Below are 27,959 nucleotides of genomic sequence, written 5' to 3' on the forward strand. Positions count from 1 at the left end.
TTAAAGAAAAACATGTTTATTAACCAGGTTTTTGCACTGGATTATGTACCAATTGGCCCAATCTGCTAGATAACATCTACACACTGTTTCTTTCATGTTCCAAGAGTTGAAAATAACTGTACAAGGTTAAAGTACAAAAGTACACAAGACAGTGGACAAGAAATATCCATGAATGAGTTTCCCAGCTTCTGCGTTGTTTGAAAAAGTAGAACTTTAACTAAAAATACTGTCCTTCTATAGTTCTGTCAAGTTTAATGGAAGTGGGTATAACCTGATTACAACACTAACACCAGTATCACTGATCTCATATTTACAGAAAAATTGTACTTTCAATAAATTAAAGTCAATGCAACACCCATGCAAGCTAGAATACTAGCTTTTTGGTGAACAAGGACCCAACCTCAGAACAGGAGTCATCCACAAAGTCCCAGACTTATGTTCTTTTTCAAATTGCATCCATTCCTCGCATTGAAGATGTAAACCCCAGTCCCATTCCTCTTTGTGTGTGAGTCTGTGATCGTGCCATCTCATATTGTGCATCTAGATTTCTGAATACTTCTTCCTGTTGCTTCAGAGTTTTGTAACTTTCTTCATCAACTGAACTACAACCAGCTTCATCCTCACTCTAGAAATCAGACAAGTCATTTATAGAAAAAGATTATTGCACAGTCAAAGCATTAATGTTTAAGGTTTATCCAAAAACTTGTGACATTTGGATATTTAACAGTAAGACAGAACAATTTAAAGCGGGAAGCGAAATCTCATAAGAATTTTTTCTCTTAATTTACTAATCTAATCATCACTTCAAGCCCAAGTAAAAATGTTCCTTATTTCTAAGAAATAAGGAGTAATAATCTGGATTAAATCAATTCAAATGCATGTCTACACTTACTAAGTAATATATTTAATAATCCTGTGTAACTACTAGGCTGTAAATATCGAGTTGCATTAGAACTACAATGGTTTCTATTCTAGGTCTTGACAGAAAAAGTAGTCAGTCACCACACGCGAGTTCTAAAATATCTACTTGAATTAGGAAGTATTTCTGATTTAAAAATTCACAAACATCTTAACATGAATTCATGTTTTTAATTTTAGAACTCCCCAAAACATGGTTTGAACTACTTTTAAGGAATTTAAATGGGTATTAGTCATAAGACACTTTCAAGGAAAATTAAGATCATCCAAAAATGAGTAAATTATAGACCCAAATACAAGCAAATTCAGAACTCCATACCTTGATGCCCATTAGTTTTCTGAATTTGACGTTTTGGTCCTTGTTTCCAAAATTCAATTTCTCCCATATTTCTGCAGACTGTGATTTATCCTACAAAGTTAGGAAACAAGTACACAAATTTAAGAGTTTTTCAGAACATTTCCAAAAAATTACAACTCAAGTAGTAACTGACAAATAGATGTCTAAAGAACACTAAGGGGTAGACCATGGCCTATTGGTGGTGGTATTCTTTATTGCTATATGGAAGTTCCCACTTCAAATTTGCAATCCAGGTCTGGTGTTGTAGGTCAAAAGATGTGACTGCTGTTGAAACACTAGATCCTCCTCATTATAAACAGCTCAGAAACAAAAGTTCTTGACAACTGCACAGGAGTTCTGATGAGCTCCAGAAGTGAGACTGAGTTCATGATTATTCTTTCCAGATAACACTTATTGCTTTGAAGATATTGGTGGTGATAAACTGAGACCCCCCCTGGATTTCTTGCCTGCAGTAGAGCTAAAGGGACGTGGAACACATGTCATTTATATTTATTATACTTTATAGGACAATGAAGAGTTAATTTAGCTGGCAGTGTGTCCTATTTTGTCCAAAAGGAGAATTTTAAGCTTTCACTCTATAATATAATATATCCAGTAAAGGCTAAAAATTTGAGAAATCCAAATACAGAAAAGAACCTGAACTTGTTAATTAAGGTAATTTAGTGGCAATGAATCTGATATACCACAAATGCTTTATATCAACATATACTGTTTACAGCCACTAAACACCAATGCCAAATCCTTGGCATTGGGAAGTGGAAAACTGAACCTCTACTCAAATCCTGACAAGCTATTCATAAATTCAACTACTCTTAACTCCCTTCTCTTAATTCAAAAACATATTTCCGTTAATATTATTAATGGTATGTCAAATAATGTCATGTGGCGAGAGAGGTCAAAGTAGGATAACAGGCTGCATAAGTATTATATTTTAATTTTGCTGTCATTTAGAACAATGTTACTCCTTGGAAACCAAGAGTTAAATTAGTTTCTTTAGGCTTAAAACAGGTTATGTGTTCCATAGCCAAGGCCATCTTGCAGTTGATATTTTGTTGCAACCCAAGAAATTTATTTTAATATTTCCTATGAGCAGTAAGGACATCTGGGTTCTTATCTGGCCTTCACCATTTGTAGTGTCTAAAATTCAAGAACCAGCTTGTAACTTTCTACACTCATGTAAATGTTACTAATAGAGCCTGAGTGTCAACAATTTCATTATTCTTAGTTTAATGTTGTCACATAGGAAGGCATAATTTTAAACAGATTTATATTGATTGAGATGAGGGATGTAAAGTCCCAGTTAACCGGTTAAGCCTCAGGTTAACGGTTCACTTCCCTAATTAGGATGCATTCCATTCACACTAAGAAAGTAGCAAGAAAGTTACCCCTTCTTTTTTCCCCTGCCAGAGCATTTTCCGCTTTTTCTCCTGCTCAGCAAACTTCATTGGGTTCACTGCTGCTGGATTATAATAGCTAGGTACTGCTATTCCAGTCTCTGCCAGTGCTTTTGCTTGTAGTGCTGCCATTTGAGCTGCCATAGCTATCTGAGGAGTTACTTGGGTTCCTGATGCCAGAAGAGCAGCAACATTGATGACAGACCCTCCAGTAGCAGCAGCAGCTGAAGAGAAAAAGCGTGGAGGGGTGGGGGGAGAAGGGAAAGGAAGTATTCACATTGAATAAACTTTCAACACTAGGAATAAGATAACATAGCAACACTCCAATATAATTTTAGAAACTGTTTTCTAACCTGCATTATTAGAAAAATAGATTGAACATGTCTTGAGACATAGGATGCACTTTAGAAAATAGCAACATTTATGTTAAAAATGGGAAGTTTGCAATGGATTTTAGCAAAATCAAGTTATATTTAACATTACATTAAAACTCATTTTGTATTTTTAAACCATTACAACACCAGATACGCCTATTTTACAAATTTGTTTCTGAACTAATAGCTAGAATTGGACATTCTTCACCACTTTTATGTAATGAACAACTAAAAGTCAGAAGACAGTGCTGCATACTTTCATGAAGGTGAGTGTGGAGCTGCGCACTGATGGCAACAATAAAAATGCCAAACAACAAGTTTTCAAATACTCTCTCATGCAATAGACACCACGATTCAGGTTATCATGATTATCTCTGGAACAAGGAAAAAAAGACTACAGGTATTCAGCTTGTTCTGCAGAACAGGTTATGTTCAAGATCTAACAAAACTACATTGTTTTCCCTGTCATTACTGTTCTGTACATAAAAATAGTTTTAAAAAAATTACCAGCAACAATTTCCTGTTGTTTCTGTTTTTCAACCATTTCTTTTTCTCTCTGTTCTTGCAATTTCTTTGCTCTTTCCAACCTACAAATTATTTACATAACAAAAGAGTAATTTAAACATTAATACGCAAAAGACTTGCAATACTGGTCAGCTTCCATCCAATCACAGAATACTAGGACTGGAAGGAACCTCGAGAGGTCATTGAGTCCAGTCCCCTGCCCTCATGGCAGGACCCAGTACAGTCTAGACCATCCCTGATAGACATTTATCTAACCTACTCTGAAATATCTCCAGAGATGGAGATTCCACAACCTCCCTAGGCAATTTATTCCAGTGTTTAACCACCTTGACAATTAGGAACTTTTCCTAATGTCCAACCTAAACCTCCCCTGCTGCAGTTTAAATGTCCATATAAATGTCTATTTATTTAAGCAAAGTCAGAATGAACAAGAATTTTACTATTTCCACAGAAATCTTGAAGCACTAAGGGGAAACTAAATTGTAAATATTTAAAGAATTTTTTTTAAAAGCTTACATATAGTACTTAAGGGTGTTCCTTACTACTGAGCATTAATTTACTATTTAATACCACATACTACTACCAGTAGTGAATTGGTGGTCTTAATGCAGTGTCCCTGAGCGGGTTTGCTATTCAAATTCCAAAAGCTACCGCAACCAATATTACCTAGCTGATAAACATTTGGCAAAATACAAGATTCTTTTCCTGTATTGTCACTATTTGCACTATCCTTATAAGATATGGAAAGTACTTCAGATCATAGTAGGGGTTAGTTTATTTCAAATGAAATTAAATACCTTCTGGCTAATGCTTCCTGTGCATCCATTGCTGTGTTTCGCCCCCTAAAAGGTGGTGGGCTTGGACTTCGGCTATGACTCCTACTGAATTTTCGGGGTTTTTCAATTCTCTTCTTTCTTTCTCTGTAAGTGATCAAACATTAACAACAAGATCCATTATTCACTGAAGTAAATCCATGTGTATTTTAGTATTCCACAAATAATTTAATATCGATCCTTCAGTTGTTTTCCAAGGAAATACTGGAAGGTTAAAATGAGGCAAGCACAATTAAAAATATAAAACAATGCATCAAAAAGGGAAAAAAAAACATGAACTGAATTCCGTAATAGGAATATTAGAACACCCTGTTTTAGGAAACAAAAATTCCTCTTCATTCGTCTGACTGAAATTTATAATCAAGAATTCTAACAAGCTATGAAATCCAAAATGTTAAATATACCATAAGGCCAGATAAGCTTCTCTTTAGAACCAATCTCTTAAAAATTACCAGAAACAGACAAGTTTATGGTATGAAATACAATCAAGTGACAAGGGAATATTTCTATACTCCCCATGCAACACTAACACTGTGTCTAGACTACATCCCTTTTGACAAAAGGATGTAAATTAGACATGTTAAATTGCAAATGAAGTGGGGATTTAAATATCCCATGCTTCATTTGCATAATCACGCCATGGCGCTCTTTTGAAAGCGCCATTTCGAAAGTAAAACCGTGGTCTAGACACAGTTCTTCTGAAGACGGCAGGCTTTTTCAAAAGATCCTGTAAACCTAATGTGTGTCTGTTTTTTTAAGTACAGGGTCTTTCGAAAAAGCCTGCCATTTTCGAAAAACTGCATCTAGACCGCGGTTTTACTTTTGAAATGGCGCTTTTTTGAAAGAGCGCCATGACGTGATCATGCAAATGAAGTGTGGGATATTTAAATCCCCGCTTCATTTACAATTTCAACGTGTCTAATTTACATCCCTCTGTCGAAAGAGGGATGTAGTCTAGACACAGCCCACCAGTGGATGTGTACTCTAAAAATATTATTTTAGATAAGGGATGGAAAAAAAAAACTTCCAAGGAATCATTTATAGTAATCATCTAGTAATTTTATGAAGGGTTCACCTTCATGTCAAATAGCTATGGACCATCTTAAAGCAGGGAAATTGATAACAGGTAAAAAAAATGAGTTTCACTCTGAAAGATCCATGGGTCTCTGTAGGAGGAATGGTTTCACACAGGAAAAAGCCACAGGTATTGGTACAAGAAAGGAATTTTTGCAATCTTGCAAATTTATTATTATTCTGCTAATAGAGGCCCAATCTTGTGCAGTTACCTATCACCTATTGCTTAGCAGTTGCTGTATTCTGACTGGATGATTTAAAACCCAGACAGACTTTTCTTATGAGTCTCTACACACAAATGAGGAAAATAAGTGCATAGGTATTTCTGGCAAGTACTCCTCCTAAAACTAAGAGCTGTAACATTAAAATTAAATTAAATTAAAAGCACCTTGCATCCAAGGATTGATTCAGAAGCTTATAATTATATTACTGAAAGGGAACACTATTCATTTGGAAACTCTGGAGCATAGATTTCCTGAAGGCTAGTAATCTGGGAAGGAGTTAATTTCAATTATAGAACATCTGAGCACTAAAGAAAAGTGTTAGAAACTAGACACCAGTTCATCTAGCAAGCCCCTTGCTCCTCAGCAATGCAATTCCAGATATAGAACATGATCATTTTTGAATGACTAAAAATATTGCTGCTACACAATAGCCCAGACACAATGACATGAAGCACAACTACTGCCAATCCTCTTATCTCATATCACTGATTGCTCAATTACAAGAGACCAATGATAATTCATTGCCAAGCTTTTGGAAAAAAAAAGGAACATTACAGCCATCGCATCTTGAATTTCTTAAGTTTTTGACAAACAGCAAATTGCAAGAGACAGCACCCGCAGGAGACTCGTGGTAACACTGAGGAGGTGCAGCATCTCCCTATGCCCCAACCAAAATTTTAATCACTAAGTGGTCTTCATTTTATGGTGAAAGTTATAACCATGTTTTGTTAATTAAGCTTTGGTTGGAGCTCAGTTATACACATGAAGGTCCATCTGCTGCTAGAAAAGACACAAGAATTGGTGTAACACATACTTTCTTGATTTCAAAGAATAGTGATCATTTTTTCCAGGATTTTGATTACATATAAATAAAGCAATCACCAAAAAAAGGGTAGATTTTTGTCAAGATCTATTTGCAATCCTAAACAGCATATTTTCGATGGGCAAAGTCATGACTAAACTGAAGTCTCCTTATTTTTGCTGTGCACTTGCTGCTCAGTTTCAATTTTTTTTTTAATTCAGTTCTTGAAGAAGCAGGAATACATCCATGGGAGTGCACATGGGATAAGTTACTATATGCAAGTGAGCCTTTTCAATGCTACCAAATCATTTTTATGTTGAACATATGACCTCTTAAAGTTCCATTCCCCAAATTTCCAAAAAAGCAGCTTAAATCCCTCAATTAAATAGGGAGCATGCTCAGTCACATATGTTCCCTCAGCTATCTTCCGAAACGTGCATGCTAAAATTACACATCTCTGAGGGGAAAAACAAACAAACACACACTATTGAATTCTGTGCCTGGCAAGATTAAGTTTGCTGAATATTTCACAAGTAACACCAGAAACCTGATTTTCCAAGGTGAAAACACTGGGGAAACAAAACAAATCTAGTGTTCAACAGTCACTACAGATTTTCAAACTAAAGCCAGGACTTAAAATGTGAACTTGCATACCACCTTTAGAGATCTCAGAGTTCTGAGTATCAATTTCACATCTAGAATTTGTGTTTTTGACCTAAAGTTTGTTGAACTGAAAGAGTGCTTATCACCTGTTTTGGATCAGTGCTTGCAGCATATCATTCATTTGTTCAGAATAAAAACTGCAGCATATCAGACATGAAAAAAATAGCAAATGCAACTTGTCCCTGTGATATTCTGGACGGTCATGCCTTATTCTGCTTTTAACTGTTCCTAACGCAGCAAGAGTTTCACTATGCAAAATAAAACTTAAGACAAAATGTTGTGTACTTAATTTTGAAGTGAAATGAACACTCATGAGAGTTGTTTAATCTTCAAGTTCTATAGGCAAATTAGCATATTAGTGCACTTATATTCTTAGTAGTGTTTATCTCAATACAAGCTAAAAAACCTCCAAGAACTGCAAAAGGCTCCAGATCTGTTAAACAAAGCTGTGGAGTCAAGTGCACCGGATATACTGAGGGTCTGTATCTTTGATAGCTAGTATTTTCAAATGAGTCGCTTCCCTTTCCTGAAGTGTTTTACAGAGAAGCATCATCTGGAAATAAGATGCAGATATAGTCAAGTTATTTTTTTGTTTGATGTTACTAGAGTGGTGAGATTGCAAAACAAACAAACTCAACAGACTTTGCTGCCTCTTATTCTGCACTGTTCTTTCTTTGGGAACTTTATACTTCAAGACAGTGTTTCCCAATTTTATTTGGGCACAAAACCCTTTTGAACTCAAAATAATTTTGCAGAACCTCTGACTGATTGCGCATCCAGCACTGAGTAATGACATCATCGTTTCCACTCTCTGGCTAAGCTGGCATTACACAGGCACACTTATCGTGGCATGCACAAATGAAACTGTTTTCAATAAAATTAATTAAAATTCCATTCCATTACAATAATTCAGGTTGTAATGGAATTCTCGCGGAATCCCTATTTTCACTTTGCAAAACCCCGGGGTCCCGCGGAACACCATTAGGAAAACACTGGTCCAAGCTGATTAAATAGGTTAGACTGAAATATAGAATGATCTTGACAAGAAATAATTCTGACAAAAGTAATTCAAATGGAATTATACATCTATTAGTAACAAATTAAACTTTGTGTTCTCTATTACCACCCACCAAAGAATCTCAAAAGTTGTGATCAAAATTTTATAATCTGTACTGTCTCAGGATCACGAAGTCCTCTTGATATTCTTTATAGCTAGATTTGGAGGAACTGGCATGGTGCCCAAGACTAAATTTATACTGTGGAGTCATTCTACTAAAAAGCGTGAGAACCCAAGACTTAAGACAGAAAGCTCTTTGGAGCAAACACATCATCATCTTATGCATTTGTACAGTGATTAGTACAACAGTGCCCCTTGGTATTAATGCAAAATAAAGTTATTTCAATTAATCTGAATTATTTTAAAATGTGCTACAGTTGAGTGGTGACAAAGTTTCTGTAGTCCAATAATTAGCATTCAAACAAATGACATCATACTTACCGGCTTCTGCTCCTAGTCCTACTTCTGCTTCTACTTCGGTGTCGGTGTCTAGATTTTGATCTAGAACGAGATCTTATACGGCGTTTTCTCTCTCTGCTTCGGGACCGAGATTTTTTTCTATCACGGCTTCTACTACGATGACGCCTGAAAATAAATATTCCCCGTTTTTAGAAATATTCTGAAGCCGCCCAATTCAATTTATTTAATAGCGGAACACTGTATAAAGAAAAGTGGATTTGTACTTAAGTTCTTAGACAATACATAGAGCCAACGATCATTTACTTGTAATAAAGTTAGCATCTTGAACAATTTAAGTGAGGGATATGAAAGAACAAAAAGACCACCACTAAAAGAAGTCCATTAAGACGTACTCAAATTTCAATCTTGCTCCCTAATTTTGATATACAATATGTTGATGGGGTAGCCAAACATGACAGGAGCATTCCAATGCAGGAGTCCTGACTTTCAGAGCTTACCTGAGTTTGTAATCTTAAGCTGTGTCTGCACTTGCACTTAAAACTATTATCATTCATGGATACTTCAGAAAAGCTTTCCTCTTCTTGCCCGTAAATGAAAGTTTTGCTTGTGGGAAGTAAAAATATGAATGCTGCTTTGTTGGCAGTAGCGCTCTACTGACAAAGTGGAACCCTTTACAGGGAATGGAAGTGTTTTGTTGACAAATGTGCTGACAAACACAGTTTATACATGCTGACTTTTAGTGACAGGGCTGTGTTCACTACAGTCCTGTTGCTAAAAACTACATAGTGTAGACACACCCTAAGACAGCAGAACACCATTTTAAAGAAAACTTTTTAAGTTAGGAGGTAGGAATGTTAAGGCAATACACAGAAGGAAAAGCAATGCTCTGTCACTAGGAGGAGAAATATACTGTCACAGGTACCATGTAATACATATTCACTGCATAAATTAATATGGATTTGGATTCATTTTAGACACTATCAAGCCTTAAGGAAGCTCAGTAAATTTACTGGAGAGTCAGGGGGAGGTAAATTGGGACTAGCATTAAATACACAGCCTAACAAAATAAAAATCTTTGATGCTTTAGAGTTAAGATTCTGGAAGAAATCTGTTTTAAAAACCCAGCATTAGACCCAGTTCAGTTGTATATATGAACTAGGGATGTTAAGGACTAGTTGACTATCTGATAAGCATTTGCTTCTCAGATAGTTGACTAGTCACTTCCCTTCACTTGCTGCTTCTCAGAGAGGCAGTGAGAAGGCGGAAGAAAGGGGCTACTTCAAAGCAGCAGCACTGCGATCAACTGGGGACTCTCCAGCTGCCCTTGGGCTCCGTGTGGTGCTGCTGCTGCTTTGAAATGCCATAGTAGCGTTTCATAGGGGCAGGGCCACCCTATTGACTAATCAATGCAAAAATGCATTGACTATTCCATTAGTCATTAACACAATACTTAACATCCTTAATATGAATTCTAATAAAACTCCAAAGCATCCATTGTGTGTCAGCCACTTGGAGAAAAAAAAAATTCAATAATCAGACAACTTACCTTTCACGAGACCTGGATCTTGAATGACTTTTGCCTCTTGATGATTTCCTTTCTTTACGTTTATGTCTGTCTTCTCCATTTTCAGCTGAATTTAAGCTCTCTCTTCCCTTGTCAGACGAGTGTTCTTTGTCATTGTGGTCCTCAGATTTGTGTTTCTTGGAGGACTTTTCTTTGGACTCGTGTCTTCTTGCCTGTTTTAAGAAGAAGTTGGTTCTTTCAGGAAGATAGTGCAACAAAGAGAGTTAGTATGGTATCAAAAGAGAAAAAATGATATGTTGTGATGCAACATTAGTAACCTTAGGAGTGTGGCTCAGTCAACAGTAATGGCTATTTTATTTAACACCATCATGTACTCAAAGCTGCAAATACACACTATTATTCCCACCCACTATCTTTTTTAGGTATTTTTAAAGCACCCATCCGAGTACAGCAGAACCCTGTTTATCCAGTCTAACTCAGATCAGGGCCAATCAGATAATCCAAAATTCAGATAATCTGAAGACTGGGAAAATGCAAGGAGCACTGCCTTCAAGCCACAAGACAGACAACTCCAATCCAGACCTGCACACACAAGATGTTTGGTTAATATGTAGAGCCAGATAATGGTGGGTTGGATAAAATGGGTTCTACTATATTATTATCCTGTCTCCTGACATGACCACATGACCATTCGGAGCATTAAAATGAAAACAGTGTTCATTTTCAGTTACTTGCTACTTCATCTATAATGGAATACTATTAACCTAAACACGTTTCTGTCTCTACCAGTGTCTGAGCATGTATATACAAGCACACATATCTGGAAATAGCACATTTAATATTTGTCTAGCAACATACCATGCACATCTGTAAACCCACATCTGGTGTCAGACACATGAACAACAATTATTCTACCCGGGGTTTAATGTGTACTGGTCACTTAAAGTATTAAAAAAATTCAAGTTAGTATTGAGACCTCATACTTTAGTTTAAAATGGAGATATCTTGCAATAGTGCACTGCAATATTTTTTCTGTAGTGCCACTTTTTAAAACCAATCTCCTCTTCCTTTTATATCTGCAGTGGCAAAAGTATTTTGGCAAGGTCAGTTCTGATTTTTCATCAGTGTTTTCTTTGGAGACTAAACCATGATAAAAAAATATTTCTTAACACATCCGGCTTATTTACTAGCTGTTTTTAATACAAAATACTTTAGACATTTGTTTTAAAAAAGGACTTTAAAAATCCCAACTCTGTAATCATCATAAAGCAGTATCAGCATACAGCCTATGTTTTTAAATATATGATAATTTACAGGTTCACCTAAAAGTGCTCTAACCTATTATTCGACATTTAAATATCCTTCCTCCCCCAAACTATTTTCCACTTAAGATAGACAAGCCTGGAGCAGACCTGCCATAATTAGATAATACTAACGATAAGCTCTTAAGTCTCTCACCCAAATCCTTTAAAGTGAACTTTTACTGGTAAATTTCATATTTTAGACATACTAGGATCCTTCATAGCAGACATTTCTAACAAACTGAAAATATCTTTGCTATTTTTATAGTTAATTATTCTTTTAACTCAAACCAACAACTATTATATGGAAATATAGTTGAGTAAACAGAACTCTTAGATGTCAGCTACTTAATGCTAATCACATTCACAAATACAATGCAAGTTAGAAAAACATTTTGAGCTATCCTTTAAGACCTTGCAATTCCCAGCAAAAACTGTTCACAAGCTAAGATGGTCCATGAGAGACTAACCAGGTAGCCTATTCATGAGAAAACTGCTGATCATTTAAATCAACTTGCAAATTGTAAAAGGTTCATTCAGATCTAATTATATGGTAAAATGATTGAAATATTTACAAGTGAAGCTAAAACTTTCTGAACATTAAGTCTATTTATTTTTTAAAATTTCAGTCTTCCAGACATACACTTAGTAACAACAACACCATTGCATCCCATAATTGATTTAAGATATTTTTAAGGGAAATATGAGTTTGAATGACTAATAGTTACCTTATCATGAAGTAGGCTTATAATTTTGCTATCTGAGTCTGGAGCGTCTTCAGTTCAGTCTCTTCGCGCATTAGCACGCTGAGTATGATTTATTATAGAAATGTTATCATGTGATCTAAACAATATAGTCAATTTCACAAAAACGCCTAAATTAATTGTTACAGAGCTTCCATTGGGATGGGGGAAAGGAAAGTTCCTGTTCCACATTAAAATTTTAGGAGTTCCCCATCTACCTAGCCTATTATTGCCCCATGTGATAGCCTCCCTCCTCCTGACTATTACTATTACTGCTGCTCCTTGTTTGTTCCTTTCACCTCTTCTCTGGTAGGTAAACCAGTTATCTCCAATGTACAATTGCTGCTGCCTCTTCTCATTCTCCTTGCCTTCATTTTTAAAAGAAGCCCTCTGAGCTCTCTGCTGTCACAGCCGCACTTCCAGCTGACTCTGCTACATATGTAATACTGCAGCATTCCTTACATTTCAAAGTTGCAATAATAAGAGCTTAGTCAATGGGGATTAAAAAAAAATCCTCAGACAGGGATTTCAATGTTGAATACTCATCTGAGCAGCAGTCAGGCATAAGAAAACTTAAAGACTTCTGGTTAATGGAAGCTCTGTGAGATAGTCACCAAGAACACCAATTCTACTTCTCCATATGAAATTTTAATTTGGCTGTTTCCACAAAAAGTTAATATTACCAGTTTCTGATTGCAATTTTGCTATGAGCAATTACCTTCTGTCAAAATGGTGCCTTCAATCATGCTTCGCTATGATAGGTACTCCATAATGATTTAAGTTTATGAGTTTCCAATGGGGTTTCTGGTACTTACCATAAAGTCATTTACATATAGCTTTACATATACACACATAACTACAAGATACTTTTAAAGATGTATTGTACAATTACCTAAGCACTACAAAGTTTTAATTACCTCTTTGCTTCTGCTCCGGCTTCTGTGTTTTCTTCCTTCGTTATCTGAAGAAGAAAATGATTTGTTATTTATCAAGTAAATATGAACTTTGTCTAATTTTTCAGAGGGGTAGCTGAGTTAGTCTGTAACTTGTCTGATTTTGTAAGTTAATACTCACTTAAGTTACATTTAGCTTTTCTGTGCCACAGAGTGAAGAGTAAGTATATTTTTTAGCGTTTGTTAAACCTTTAGAATCTTTATCTATGTTTGACTACATTATTAGACTAGAGAATTTTTAAATTTAGTGTAAATGGTAGGAAAGAAACTATTTACTTTTGCATTTAATCCAACCTGAACCATGAAAACACGAGTTTCTTAATTACCTCCTGATTGGCTAGAACATAATTGTTAGATGTAAGATATAAATTGTGGTCTATCAGGTCTTAATCCAAACATGTCCAACAGAAGACATTTAACCTTAACCATCAGATTTTCTAACTATGTCTATTGCATGTTGCCAAGAAAAATATCCACTAGGCTTTGGAAAAGCATTCATCTTTTATTTTCAGCACAAGTTATTCTAAAAAAATTTATTAAGACCCAGTATAAAATATTTCAAAATCTGTTCCAGGCTCAAAATAAGTTGAGTTGCAGACTCAGTTTTTTCTCAGTCTTTAAAAAAAAAATTAAAAAAAAAAAAATCACCTGCTCCACACTTGAGCACAACTTTTTTTTTTTTTAAAAAAAAGATATAGTTTTAAGGGATTCAAAGTCTGCAAGTGCACGTTTCTATTTTAGAGTATTTTTAAACAGTGTATACTACTATAAGAAATTAAGTTCAGGGAGATGAGACTAGTACATTGAGTTTTCTTCAAAAGGTAACATAGCCAGGATGAAAATTATATACTTTGTGATCAAGGATCTTGGTCTCTATTAAAGATAATTTATAACTTGCCTCATTAACCTATTTGCACATTACCCAGATACAAAATATATTATCTCTAAAACTTCCTGAGTTTAGGGATGTTAAAATATGTTACACGTGGGGAGGCAAGTGGCTGCCCAGGAGCTGGTGTGTTGCCCCCGTGCATATCTCCCGCTTGCTCTTCCCCATGCTTCTATTTCTGGTAGAGGCAGCAGTGCCGGGGTGGAGGTTGCTGCTTATAACCATGCACGTTCAATAACTGTATACAGCTACTCTTTCACATCCCTAATATCTATACAGGTAAAGCAAGTTAGAGGTTGACCATACCTGACTTCCGTTTCCTTTCCCTTGATCGTGAACGCGATCTTGAGTAATGATGTTTTGAGGTTCTAGGAGAATTAGATGCATCTATCTGTTCCTTTTTTTTCTCTCGCTCCGGAGATGATTTTTCTGGGGCTATTCCCTCTCGTTCTGTATCACTACCCTACATAAGCAGATTAAAATATTTTAAGATTAAGATTTTTCTTTTTAGACTGAAAGATGATCATGAGATACAAGAGCACACAAACTTTTCTTTTCATCTAGGATATCAATCATTTTGTATCACTGATGTTTGCGCATTACAATGACAATTGCTCCCTGCACTAATATCAAAACACACTAGTGTGGAGAACAGAATTACTAAAAAGCTTCACCAGATACCAGTTCAACCATTGAAGAACCACACTCCTGAAGAACATTCTACTTTTATAAATGAGCTTTTATTAAAAAAAGAACTTTCAGTGAAAAACTGTCAGCTTCTGAATTGTTTGATACATATTTAAATTTTTGTAACATTATAAAACTCATGATTTGGAGAAATCCAACCTTATTTAGCTGTGCGTCCTAATGCTGCTTTTGTAAATTCTTATCATGGAGATTAATTTTGATGTATAATCTTGTGTAAATGAAGGATGTAATAGGATAATTGGTTACATGGTTAACTGACAAACCTGGGCTCATCAGCTCCTACCCTGAGCTGCTGCTTCCATATCAAAACCTGCAGTGTGGGGCGGCAGCTGGCTTCCTGGAAATCAGGTGGGAGCCAGTCCATGCCAGGAACCAGTTGCCATCCCATGCTGCTCCTGGGAGTGGGATGGCATGCAGGAGCCCATTTAAAAAGCTGGCTCCTGGCACATGTGGGCTTCCAGGGAGCTGGCCGCTGGTGTGCGCATAACCTCCACTTGGTAGATTCGAACCAGGACCACTGGAGCTTAGTATAGGAGCTTCTACACATCAGCTATAAAGCCAGCTGGCTCTCAGCTTAGGCTGTAGAGCTCCACTGCTTTCCTCTCTTGCTGTAAGTGGGACAGTGAACTTCACTAGTGAGATATACATGAAAGCTTGTAACTGTTGATATTTTCAGCAGCTACACAGTGATCCCATTTCCTGCTTTTTAATGTTCCCCAGTGAAAACAGTACAAATCAAATCATAAATCAGAGCATTGAGATCAAACACTGCTCTAGCATCAATGTCTGCAGTGTAGAATTGGCCTTGTAAACATGAAATTAAAAAAAGCAAAACATTTACAATCTTCTATATATTTTGAAGAATTTGTGGATTGGTTTGTGCAAAATAAAGTATACTTTGTGATTACCTATAGATACGAAATATTGCATAAACAATCCTGCCACTTAAATTAGTGGAATATACCACTTTTTACATTGGATTATGCTGGGTGAAAGGCTTAAATCAGTGTTTCTCACATAGTCCGCAGATCCACTCCAAGAAAACTGGTACCAGGCCACTCCTGTTTAATTACTGGCTCCTAATGGCTGTAGTTTGGCAAATGTAGCCAAGAGAAGCTGCGGAAAGCAGCATGATCTGGAGTGCTGCTTTCCAGGCCCCCCTGGGCTGCAAATGGCAAACTGAAGCAAAAGGGAGCTGTGAGGCTCCAACGCCACAGAGCCAGTAAAAAACACAAACAAACTAGAGCAGCCCAGTAGCGGCTTTCGCAGAGAGGGTCTGCAGACCACAGAGAGAAACACTGATTTTTGTTTTTCCATTGGAAAAAAAATCATGACTATTATAATTAGAGTTCATAAAAATATTTGCTATTAAAATTAAAGCCATGTTGTCTATTCAAGTGTTATTTTAGTGCAAGGAAAATTTTTACTGTTACAAATCACAAAATAATTCAGAGTAATGGAAGCTTTCCAAGTTTCTGATTCAAATGTACTATATGCAAATTATTCAATAAGATGAAAAGTGTTTCAAGTGGAAATCCTACAAGTTTAAAGCTTTTACTTCCCTTTTTGCAAGCACATTAATAAAAAAATTCTATTACACATTTAATTTCTTGCACTTTCCTGTACGTATAATCTACACAAAATGACTTTGCCTGGTAAACGACAGGCTTCACCTGTCAGTATTAAATAATGGTCTGCCATAGAGCAGGGTTATTATTAAAATATCATTGTGTGAAATAGAGATGTAAAAGTGTAACCATGTACATGGTTAGCTAATGAGCCTAGTCTCATCCATTAATGTTTATGGCAGAGTGGATAATCTATGGTTTAAAAAAATTGTTTTATTTTTCAGCTAAAATTATTTGACAAACTATCTAAAGATTGTTTTAATTAAGATCTCTTTGGGCTATAATGTATCTTATGAGATAGGGATAAGAGATTCTAATTCTATAGTAAGACAACTCATGTAAATGTTTAAGAAAAAATTTGTAACTGAGTTCCAATAGTTCATGGATTAGGGACATAATGTTACAGATTTAAATTAATCTACCCAATGGGGCTCAGTGCTCAGTCTAGGAAATGCCATCAGAGATGCTTAGTTTTGCAGTTCTCAAATGTGGACTCATGTCTCCAGAGGTAACATGAATGTTTAACAGTAAAAATGTTTTTAAATAAAATATATAGAAGTAAGAAATAACATTGCAATTCCCCAGACCTTTTGCTAAAAGTGCAACATTTCAAAAAGTTCAATGAACAGAAGTCTGTTAGGGGAGGAATAAATGTGGGCAAGAAGTCTGAAGATAAATGTGAGAAGAGAGGGAGAGGCAGTAGAAACAAAAAAACTGAAATGTGCTGCTCAATCTATTTCACAAGTATTGAGGTCTGAATGCAGCTTCATTAAGCAGAGTTTCACCATACCATTCTCGCACTAGAAGGGAAAAACTATACATGACAGCAGGTCATAAGAGCCCTGTTTTGGAATCTTTTAATGAAATTTCTCTACCTCTGAGTATGACAGGCATGTGTGCAAAATGCAAACAATGAACAAAGAAATACAAGGCCTGGTTGCTGGAATGAAACATCATAAGTGTTCATTTTCCAGAGGAATCTGCACAGAAGATGATAAAAAGAAAATGTTTGAACATGGTGAATTTTCAGGCTGGTAAAGTTTTATTTCAAACTTCTTCCTTAAGGACTGTCAGTCTTCCTTCTGGACTATTCATGAATTCTCATGTCTGAGCAAATACAGTTATTACTCTATAGTATGATCATTTTTTATCAAGTTGTAATAAAAATAGCTGAAATACGCAGATCTTCCTTTTACAATTTGACCTTTAAAGTAATACTGTCTGTGAATACAATGAGTAATACTAAATGAGCAGTATGGTAACAATTATGTAACAGCATTGACTTATTTTGTTTAGGAGAAACAATCCTCAACATACAGAATTCTGAAGAATATCCACCTTCAACATCATCATTTTCTAGTGTCAGAATTATCTACCAATGATAGTGTTTCAGTCACATCATTTCTGTCACAGCCACAGCATATCATCTGTAGCAAAAAGCAAAAAACCCTCAATCATCCAAAATAATGATGCAAGAGAGTAGTTGATTCATCTGCTACTCATTCCCTCTCCCCACTTGGTGGATCTATATCAGAGGCAGCAAGGGTGAGGGGAGAAGCTGGTGTTGGGAGGAGCCAGCTTAAAGGCTAGTTCCACTAGCACTGTCTCTGTGGTACTGCTTGTCCTCCTCCCCCAACTGCCCTGCTGCCTCTCAGAGGCGGCAGTCCAGGCAGGCCAGAGGAGGCGGCTCTGGCAGCAGCCCCCGTCCATGGGCTTGCAGATACGAGATGCGGTACTCAGCATGAGCTGGGACTGAGGAATCTTGGCTCAGTCTTGGCTTGTTCTGGGTCCAGGAACTAGCCCCGCTGCAGCTCTGCAGTTTAAATGTAATAGGAGCTGGGCTGCCTGCACCCAGATCTTACTACATTTAAACGATGGCGCGCAACAATGGGGGTAGTACCTTTCCATATAAAAAAAAATCGTGTAATCGATATAAGTTGTATCAACATGATTACCTCTTATCCTTAATCCAGCAACAACCACAAATAAATTTGTGATAAGAACTAGCAGATTGCAAAATGAGGTAACTGATGAAAAACTGCCCTGTTTGTTTATGCAACAAACTCTCCTTTCTGTATGATTGAGAACCCATACTTCATTTAACATGGTTCACTCAATGCCAGGATACAGTCCATCCAACAGAGGAGATGTTTCAGGCAAATTACTGTATAAAGAGCAATTGAGCAGTGTGCAATAAGTCTAGAGGGTAAAAATATTAACCTGAGTCTTGATGGATGGAGGAGCAATGTCCGCAATAATCCTGTTGCATATGTTTGTATGACAAAAGAAGGGAATTTCTTCCTTATACAAGTAACAGACTCATCAAGAAATGCACACACAGCAGAATACTTACAAGCAGCAGCAATAAAAGCTATAACAAACTGTGAAAAAGAAAAAAATAAAAATGGCTAGTGCACAGCAGGGTCACAAACAATGCTGCAAATATATCCAAGATGAGAAAAAAATTAGAAGAGTCTTAAGCTAACAAGATATGGTTGCAGTGTTCTTTTGATGCACTTCCTAGCCAAAGATTTCAGTGTTCCTAGAAATAAAGGCTAATGTTATGGAAGTGTTGAAATTGCAAAACAACCACTTTGCAGCTGCTGCTGCTCTGAAATAAGTGGGAAGGAACAAGCTAACTCCCATAAGAGGAGCAATGGAACTCAATAGTGGACTGTTTGGAGCACTGTTTTTTTTATATATAATCTAATCTGATGACAATTTGTGAACAAAAACATGAAAAAATGAATGGCACTATCACAGCCAAATTTTTCAACATTGGGCTTAAGAGAAATGTTAAACACATGTATACCCCGAATGTAAAGCACACAAGAGAACTAGGGTTGCCAGATAGTTTCACAAAAAATACCAAACATGGTGGGAGAAGCAGAAAAAAAACAAGTCACAGCACCTGTAAATCCCCACACTCCTCCCGCCCCTACCAGATATGGCAGGGGAAGAATGTCCCAAGTGGTTTTCGGTCCAAGAAAAACAAATACCAGACATTTTACATGTCTGGTATTTTCTGGTTTGTTTTTTTTAAACTGGACAGAAGCTGCAAATACCAGACACCTGGCAACCCTGAAGTGAACCAAAAAAGTGTCACCATGGCTTAACCACCAAGTTAAAAAAAAAGCAAAACACACCCAACAGCAAGAGACTAAAAAAACCCTTTTAAAAAGTGGAAGTCAAATCCTACTGTGGAAAATAGAAAGGAGTATAAACTTTGTCAAGAGCAAAAATAAGAAAAGCCAAAAAGGAGTTTGAAGAACAGTGATCCAAAAACTGAAAGTAAAAGTACATTCAATCCCCGCACTTAACAGTTCTCTAGGAACCAATTAGGTTGTAAGTCGAGCTGTTCTAAGTCAAATCCTTTTTTCCCCATAGGTGCAATAATAAAAATGAGGGTTCTGTTCCCGGAACCCTATTTCATGCCCTAAAAATGCCAAAATTGATTATGGAAGTGGAGGGAAAGTAAACAAAACAATATATGCTTTTAAAAACAAACATTCAATATGAAAATAAAGCACAGAAAATACCTTCATCTACTTGACTTGGGGAGGAATATGGTTATTGGAGAAAAGCAGAAGGGGAAGGGACTGGGGAGGGAGCCGAGGGGTGCCAGGAGGTGGAGATGGCAGGGGTAGCTGGGCTTGCAGGGGAGCCGTGAGTTAGTCGGCAACCTGTGGGGAGGGGACAAGATGCGGCCTGGCGCGAGGGAGTGGGAGCTGCAGCCTGGCAACCTGCCAGGAGTTGCACGGGGGTGGGATGGGGCAGCATGAGCCACGGGGGTGCTGGGAGCTGTGGAGAGAGGTGGGGGGGGAATGACTGCCAAGAGTTTGGGAAGGGGTTCAGGGATGCAGGCTTATGAGAGAATGGCCTCGCAACCTGCTAGGGGGCTGGGGGGAAGCTGGAGCTGGCGAGGTAGTTGTGAGTCAGTCAGTGACACATGGGGGGCAGGGCAGGATATAGCCTGGTGAGGGGGAGCAGCCTAAGGGGCCTGGGAAGCTGACTTGGCAGGGACAAGGGGTGGCCTGCTGGGAGGGCCATGAGCCACGCGGCATGGAGGCAGGCGGACATATGTGTAGGAGGTGGCGGGGGCGGCTTGCCTCATCACCAGCCCTCTGGTGGGGAGGGAAGCAGACCCCAGAGGAGCTGGCATAGAGGCAGGCGGGGCTGCCTACAGAAGCTGGGTGGCCTGCCAGGAGCCAGAGCTTGCAGGGACAGCTGGCTCGTGCACATCAGGGGCAAGGAACACGTGCAGGAGGGGAAAGTCTACACTCCCATTAAACATACAAGAAGACTGTCAACAACAACAACAACAACAACAACAACAAAAGGTTGTAAATGCAGGGGGAGGTCATATCAGCTGTATATGTTTAAGTACATCAGAAGTAGGAAGTCTGCTACACAACCATTGGGCCCTTGGCTGACTGAGATGCAAAAAACACACCCCCAAAGATTATCAAGTCACTGCAGAGAAGTGAAATTAATTCTTTGCTTCAGTTTTCATGGCTGAGAATACTGGGGCGTTCCCCAAGCCTAAGCTATTCTTTTCAGGTGACAAATCTGAGGACTTGTCCCAGATTAAGGTGTCAGAAGTTGTTTTGGAACAAACTGATAAACTTGACAGTAATAAGTCACCGGAACCAGATGGCATTCACCCAAGCGTTCTGAAAACTCAAATATGAGACTGCAGAACTATTAACTGTGGTTTGTAACATACCCTTTAAATCAGCTTCTGTACCTAATGACTGGAAGATAATGAACATCACACCAAAATTTAAAAAAGGCTCTAGAGGTGATCCTGGCAATTACAGACTGGTAAGGTCTATTAAGACAGAGAATATTTTATTGCTTATATAAAACTCTGGCATGGCCACTTCTTGAATACTGCGTACAGATGTGGTCTCCTCAACTCAAAGAAGATATACTGGAACTGGAAAAAGTTCAGAAAAGAGAAACAAAAATTATTAGTGCAGGGGTGGCCAACCCATTTAACAAAGAGCAAAAACAGCGGTGGAAAAAATGCAAAGAACCGCACCAGAATTGTCAAATGGGCGGGCGGGGGGGGGGGGGAAGGGGGAGGAGGCCCTTCAGAACAGAGTTGTCAAGCAAAAAACAAAAAAATAATTTTTTAAAAAGGAGGCTGCCCCTTTAAGACATCTCATCTTGCGTGCCATTTTTAAAAACCCTGCAGCCCCAACCTGGTAAGTACAAGAAAGCTAGAGGTCAGGGGGAGCCGGCAGGGGTTGTCTAGGGCCCCACCCCACAAGAGTGGCTTTACGAGCTGCACATTTGGGGGGCAAGAGCCAAATACAGCTCGCGAGCTGGCCACAGCTGGATTAGGGGTTTGGAATGGGTCCCATGTGACAAGAAATTAAAGACTTGGACTTTTCACCTTAGAAAAAGAGAAGACTAAGGGGCAGATACGATAGAGATCTATAAATCATGACTGGCGTGGAAAAAGAGTAAAGAAAAGTTATTTACTTATTCCCACAGTATAAGAAGTAGGGGTCACCTAATGAAATTAATAGGCATCAGTTTTAAAACAAAGAAAAAGAAGTTTATCTTCACTCAGTGCACAGTCCACCTGTGGATCTCCTGTCAGAGGATGTTATGTACCTATAACCAAGTTCAAAGAAGAGCTAGATAGATTTATGGAGGTTAGGTCCATCAATGACTACTAGCCAGGATGAGTAGGAATGGTGTCCCTAGCCTGTGTTTGCCTGGAAATGTGTAACAGGAGAGGGATCCCATGAGCAGGGCTTGACAAACAGTGGCAAAAGCTGCTTGCCAGCCCCACACTGAGCATGCACAAGAGCCGCATTGCGTATGCTGCAGGTAAATGAGATGCGCGGCTGAAATCGTTTGTCAAGCCCTGCACATGAGGATTACCTGTTGTGTTCCCTCTTTCTGGGGCATCTGGTATTGGCCACTGTTGGGACAGGATACTGGGCTAGATGGACCTTTGGTTTAACCCAGTATGGTCGTTTTTATGTTCTAACACATGCTGAGTACACTGAAGCTTATTTTTGTAGCTTTGAACAAAGTGCAGGGAGATGGCATCAGCAATAAAACAGCCATTGAAATTTGAACCGAGACCTTAAAATGAGAAAAAAGCAATGATAGAGTTAAATGTCAAGCATTAAGAACATAAAGGGGTGTATCTCCAGCTCATTTTCTTGCAAATGTTCTCAATACTCAGTAACAGACTCAAACCTTTACTGCTGAAGAAGCAGAATTGGCTAGGATATGGATATCTAGCAGTCATTTCTCCATAAACCCAACTATAATAAACTTAAGCGTTAAGGGTGACCCACTGAAGAGATATGTTTGCTGATGATGTTTTAAAGGAAGTCACATAAGCATTTAGAGTCTGTCACTTGAACAGTCTCTCTCTCACTTTTAACAGCAGCAGCTTCTTCTGGTGCAGAAAGGATATTCCCTCTCTTTGGACTAATTAGTTCCAAATATAGAAATTATTTGGGACCTGAAAAAAGCAGGAAAGCTTGTGTTTTTTTTCCAGATTATGAACAAACAGAAAAAGGGAAGTAAAGATGACTGAAATAGTTGCAGAAGCCAATATGTTAAGTTTCCATGTTGACCTGGCTGATGGTCACATTTTTTAAAATCAGGTTTTTGTTTAAAATTTTTTAATCTAAAATAACTAAATATTTAAAAAAACAGACTAACTTGAAAACTAGATTGAAAAGTTCATATGCTTAGTTTTTTAATACACAATAAAACCTGTGCTATCCAGCACTTAACTATCTGAAAAACTTTAGAAACAGGCAAATTTCCTAGGGGCTTGGCACTGCCCAGTGCTTTGATCCAGCCAGCAAGAGGCTGGGTGCAGCCTCGTGGCATGCTGCTATCATTGGGCCAGCAGCTGGGCTGGGCAGGTGGCAGCCCACGAGGTGCGGGGGTCACAGCTCCAAAAAGGCACCCTCAAATAACCAGAATTTTTAGATAACTGGAACACCCTAATCCCCAAGTGTGCCGGATAACACAGGCTTTACTGTATTATGTTTGCCATAGAAGAGAAAAATCCAGAATACAGGCAGTCCCCAGGTTACATGGATCCGACTTACATCAGATCCCTACTTACAAACAGGGTGAGGCAACCCTGCACTAGCTGCTTTCCCCCAGCAGACCAGGGAGACGTGATACTAGCGCCTTCCCCTCACCCCCAGCAGACCAGGGAGATGCGGAGCGGCTTTTCTCAGCAGACACCTCAGCTTGAGAATAAAGGACTGAGGGAAATGAGGTGTGGGAGAATCAAACTGAGCTCTGGAGAAATGTTTGGCTAGAGTTTCCCCTACAATATGTACCAATTCCAACTTACATACAAATTCAACTTAAGAACAAACCTACAGTCCCTATCTTGTATGTAACCCGGGGACTGCCTGTACATAACATGTTTTAGTTAAATAAAACAATGTAAATGTCTGTCTGGTGATGTTCTCCTCTTAATACGGCATGACAAGAAAATCATCCAATCATTAATAATTAACCTGAGTAGGAAATAGTTCACTTCCCAATAACTTCATAAATATATAAACTTAGATTACCTCTGGTAAATAAAATAACATTCATTTTCTGATATAGCTATAAAACTTTAATGTGAAAACTTTTCAAAATAAATCAATGTTTAAAAATGTATAATGTGTATCAATCTACATCTGAGCTGTGAAGAATATGTATTAAGGTTATCAACAATCAACAAGAATGCATTATGGAGAAAACCATTAAACCAAGACTGGTTCAGTTGCACACAGGGTCTTGGTACATGTGGGAAGCCAGTTATGAAATTTTCAGTGGTTACAGTTACCTAAGTAAAAGCTCAATTTGCCCGAACATGTTTTCTCTACTCTTCTCCAGTTTTGCTGCCAAACTCATAATCTCATCTTGGTATTTCACATTTAAGATTCTTTTCCCTTTCGTGCATCAATAGAAAAACATTCCTCAAAACCAGATTGTCTTCCTGTGCACTTATGCATTCATTTATTTCTGTGATTCTGCACAGATGAAATGATCACACTTGTGAAGGCAACAAAGCGTCATAGGTTTCAGAGGGGGCACGATTTGGCCTGCAGCAGTTACTGGTGTCTAGAGGGACAGAATTCAGTTTGACCACACCCAGGATGAGTTTGTATTGCTTTTATTGGGAAGCAAAGCAAAGCAGATGCCAAATTTAGACAGTATGGAATATTGAAAACAACCCTGATTTAAAAAAAACCAAACAAACAAAAACACAGCATCATTTTCAGGATAGAACTAGACTTTAAACAGGAAGCATTTTAATAGCTAATAACTTTGGGTTAGGGGGGAAAGAAGAGGGGAAAATTAATTCATTTTCTCTTAGAACATTCAAATTAAAAATAAGTTTGCTGAATACATAAGCATCTAACAAACTTTGAATTCAAGAGTGCTTTTCTATATAAAAAAGCACCAAAAAGAATTCTTAACTTTTAAAGTCAAGCGCTTTATAATAGTTCAGATTAATTTAAAGGACTCATTTTTAAGAGAGTCAGACAAGAGTAGGAACATAAGAGCCAATCACTGGGAATATCTGAAAATTTTCTGAAATTGTTTATTAAAGAAAGGAATTAACTTATTAGTATATTATTAGTTGTAAATTTGAAACATGCTTTGATAAGATTTATGTATCAAAAACAGAACATCTGAAGAGGTTCTGTTATTAGTTACCATCCTATTACACAAATCAAACAAAAGTTGAGTTAGTATAGGGATGTTAAATATCCATTAATTGAATTCATTAACTCTTCAACATTAGTCTATTATACTATAGTCCCCGAGGGTGGAATCAGCATCCAATGTGCATCAACCCTGCTCCAGAGGAGCATCCTGCCACTACATGCTGCTGCCTCTGTATCAGAGGAAGCAGCACACGGTGCCAGGCAGGAGCTGGTCTGCAAGAGGAGACAATTTAAAAGCCAGCTCCCCTTGCAGATCGGCTGCCTGTCGCCCTGTGCTGATGCCTCTTATAGAGAAGCAGCAGTGTGGTGTGGCAGCAGACCCTGCCCGAGAGGGTGGCACTTCATCTACCCCTCTCAGCACTGCTGTGCTGCTCCTGCCCTTTCTCTTAGAAGTGCCCTTTTCCCCTGGGAGCCTCCTGCTTCTTCCCGTGCCCTGCACAGTAAGAAGAAGGGTGTGTGTGCTGAAGTCAGGGTGCCCCTCCCTCCACCCTGCACTCCATCCTCACGCGGGGGGTGGGGGGGAGAGAAAGGGATGGAGAGAGTTTGCTGGCTGCTTTTGGGAGTGGTGAAGTGCCACAATAGGGGTGAACCTGCCTTAGCCCTCTGCACTACCACCCAGAAGCCACCTGAGGTAAAGGAGGATGGAGTGAGCAGGGGCAAGGCCTTGGAGAAGGGGCAGGAAGGAGGTTGGGCAAGGGTGTTTGGGTTGATGGAGATCCTGGATTGCACTTAATTTCAAAAAGTGACCTCACACTTAAAAATGTTGGAGACCACCTCCCTATAAACTTTGGCTTATCAGTTAATTGACTACACTATTACATCCCTAAATTAGTAAATAAAGCAATGCATCATACAACATTTTCTAACATACTAAAATATACAATAAACTGAAAATATTAAGGATATAATTGACTGAATAGGAGTATCATATAACTTTACACTTAAGATTTAGTAAATTTCTTTGCAACTTAATACAAGTTCTACTTTGTTTTGATTCAACATCTTTTAATAGTTATATCAACCAATGAGAATGCGCCATAGAAAATTGAGGCAGTACAAAAGGAAATTTTTTTATTAAAATCAATTTAAAATTGACCTTTTCTGTGTGATGATTTAAATCATTTTAATTTAAATCAATGCACCCTGCTATCTTAGTTATTCCTCTGAGGACTCAAATAAAAACAATGATATATAGAATACTAATGGTGGGCTTTTACTATCTGTGACAGGGCAGTCCTTTCATCTCTCTTCAATATTCACAACTCATCTGCTTTAACCCACCCACTTCATGGTGTCCAGGCAGCTAATTTTTTTCATTGCTTCTTTCCTTCCACATTAGCATCTTTGCAAAATTTTATTCAAACACTTGTCTGGGATGAGAAAACAAGCAAAAAATTATTTTTTTGGTTTATTATTAGTATAACACCACCTACCTCTCATATAGCACATGACTTTGTATTAGTGATCCCATCCCACTCACACAACCAGCATGTGAGTACAACTCCCCTTATAAATTAAAAACTTGCATGTACGTATATGCAACAGTATTATAAGTGCTGGAAAAACTAGAAAGCAACCCCCTTTAAGGCCCCTCAAGTTTGGTATTCTTTGTTGAGTGCACCAAAAAAAAAAATCACTATTTTTAAAATTCCTGCTTGTCTACTTGCCTATGTTTTCCTTCTTTTGACATCTGAAGATTTTACCAACAAGCAATTTTAACCAGGAGAAACGCACAAGAATAAAGCCGCCTGGTTAAAAATTTAACATAAAACGCCCCCACCCCAACTCGCCCTTTAGCGGGCACATTATATTTTTGTATTGCATATATGGAGATAAAGAAGTCTAAGGATCATAAGAGAACCTCCCATTACAGCTACCAAGCGGGACAGTTTTTATGCGCCTTTCACTACTGCGCGTTAGGACATGTTTTCAGATATTAGGTCTGGTCGCAAAGAAGTTGACGGGCGGAGAGGAGCCGAGGGATCCCCGGTACGCGAGTCCGGCTCTCAAGGCGCCCCTCCCCCTTCGCAGGAACGCTTCCTGCCCCCATCACCCCTCAGGGCCGTCAGGTAGATAGGCCAAAGCAGACGCCTCCCTGCTGTTCTGGCGAGAAGCCGGGAAGGGGAAGAAACAGAAAGTTCTGGAAGAGCAGGCGCGGGTGGCAAGAAGCCTCCCCTCCCCCCTCCACAGAAGCCCATTATGGCGCCGGCAGGAGAAGGAGGAGGAGGCGGGCGCCATTTTGTCTACGCGCGTAACCGGCTCCCCCGACTACGATCTCCCTCCTCCGATCTTCCGACTTTCCCGCTCCCTAAAAGATCCCATGATAAGCAGCACCTACCGCCATGCCAGAGCGTGTGGGGTTTGCTCCCCTACCAGGCCCCTCCGAGGCACCCAGCCTCCCACGGCAGCCGTCGGCAACACTGGAGCTCACCGACTGAAGAAGAAAGACCCCGCCCTCTGGCTCCAGCGTCTCCCGGGTACCCGGATGTAACAATGGCGGCGGGAGGGGGGGGGAGGATGGATACTCGCAGTGCATTCCGGGAAAGAAGGAGGATCCCGTTACCTTAGCAACGATAAAGGAGGGCCAGCCAAGCCAATGGGGTGAGAGGGGCTGGATAGCGGTAGGCAAATGTGCTGTTCGCGCGCGCGGGCGCCTTAATTTTTGACCCTTCCTGTACCCGGTAGCGCCCGACGGAACAGCGACGTTCCCGCCAATTTGAAATGCTGAAGCGAGTTTCGTAGCTCGTCATCTCCCTTTTGTGACTGAAGTAAGGGGGGCTTTGTACAAGTGCCGCTGGGCTTAGGCGTTGCGAGGGGTTGCCCGCCGGCGTTGTGCTGGGAGAGGGG

At 38.8% G+C, this 27,959-nt stretch overlaps 2 protein-coding genes across 11 annotated transcripts in view; one reads left to right on the top strand and one right to left on the bottom strand.

Moving 5' to 3' along the window:
- RSRC2 (arginine and serine rich coiled-coil 2) lies at positions 1 to 27,607 on the bottom strand. 5 transcript variants are annotated; one of them, XM_075898687.2, is made up of 11 exons: positions 27,451 to 27,579; positions 26,394 to 26,482; positions 14,360 to 14,516; positions 13,129 to 13,172; positions 10,189 to 10,379; positions 8,664 to 8,807; positions 4,367 to 4,489; positions 3,552 to 3,631; positions 2,662 to 2,894; positions 1,238 to 1,327; positions 1 to 625 (listed from the first exon to the last, which is right to left on the bottom strand). In XM_075898687.2, the coding sequence occupies exons 2-11, from the start codon at positions 26,427 to 26,429 to the stop codon at positions 446 to 448; spliced, it is 1,278 nt and encodes a 425-aa protein (XP_075754802.1). In that variant the 5' UTR covers positions 26,430 to 26,482; positions 27,451 to 27,579; the 3' UTR covers positions 1 to 445. The 5 variants fall into 5 exon arrangements, with proteins under 5 accessions (XP_075754802.1, XP_075754805.1, XP_075754803.1 ...); XM_075898690.2 differs by having other exon boundaries at positions 10,189 to 10,401; XM_075898688.2 differs by lacking the exon at positions 26,394 to 26,482 and having other exon boundaries at positions 27,451 to 27,607.
- KNTC1 (kinetochore associated 1) overlaps positions 27,595 to 27,959 on the top strand; it is a 146,529-nt gene continuing 146,164 nt past the window's right edge. For all 6 annotated transcript variants that reach the window (XM_075898678.2, XM_089775156.1, XM_075898679.2 and 3 more), the window contains exon 1: positions 27,595 to 27,880. The gene's annotated coding sequence lies outside the window, so the exon portion shown is untranslated. The remainder of the gene's footprint in view (positions 27,881 to 27,959) is intronic.

This window comes from Pelodiscus sinensis, chromosome Z (genome assembly GCF_052426305.1).
Source record: "Pelodiscus sinensis isolate ZL-2025 chromosome Z, ASM5242630v1, whole genome shotgun sequence".
Classification (NCBI taxonomy): Eukaryota; Metazoa; Chordata; order Testudines; family Trionychidae; genus Pelodiscus; species Pelodiscus sinensis.

Coding starts and splice junctions, on each gene's coding strand:
- RSRC2 (XM_075898687.2), bottom strand. CDS start 26,429: ATGAAAAAAATTAGCTGCCTGGACACCATGAAGTGG. Junction 8,808..10,188: donor AGATCCAGGTCTCGTGAAAG/GTAAGTTGTCTG, acceptor ATTTATTTTCAG/GCGTCATCGTAGTAGAAGCC. Junction 2,895..3,551: donor ACAACAGGAAATTGTTGCTG/GTAATTTTTTTA, acceptor TTTTCTCTTCAG/CTGCTGCTGCTACTGGAGGG.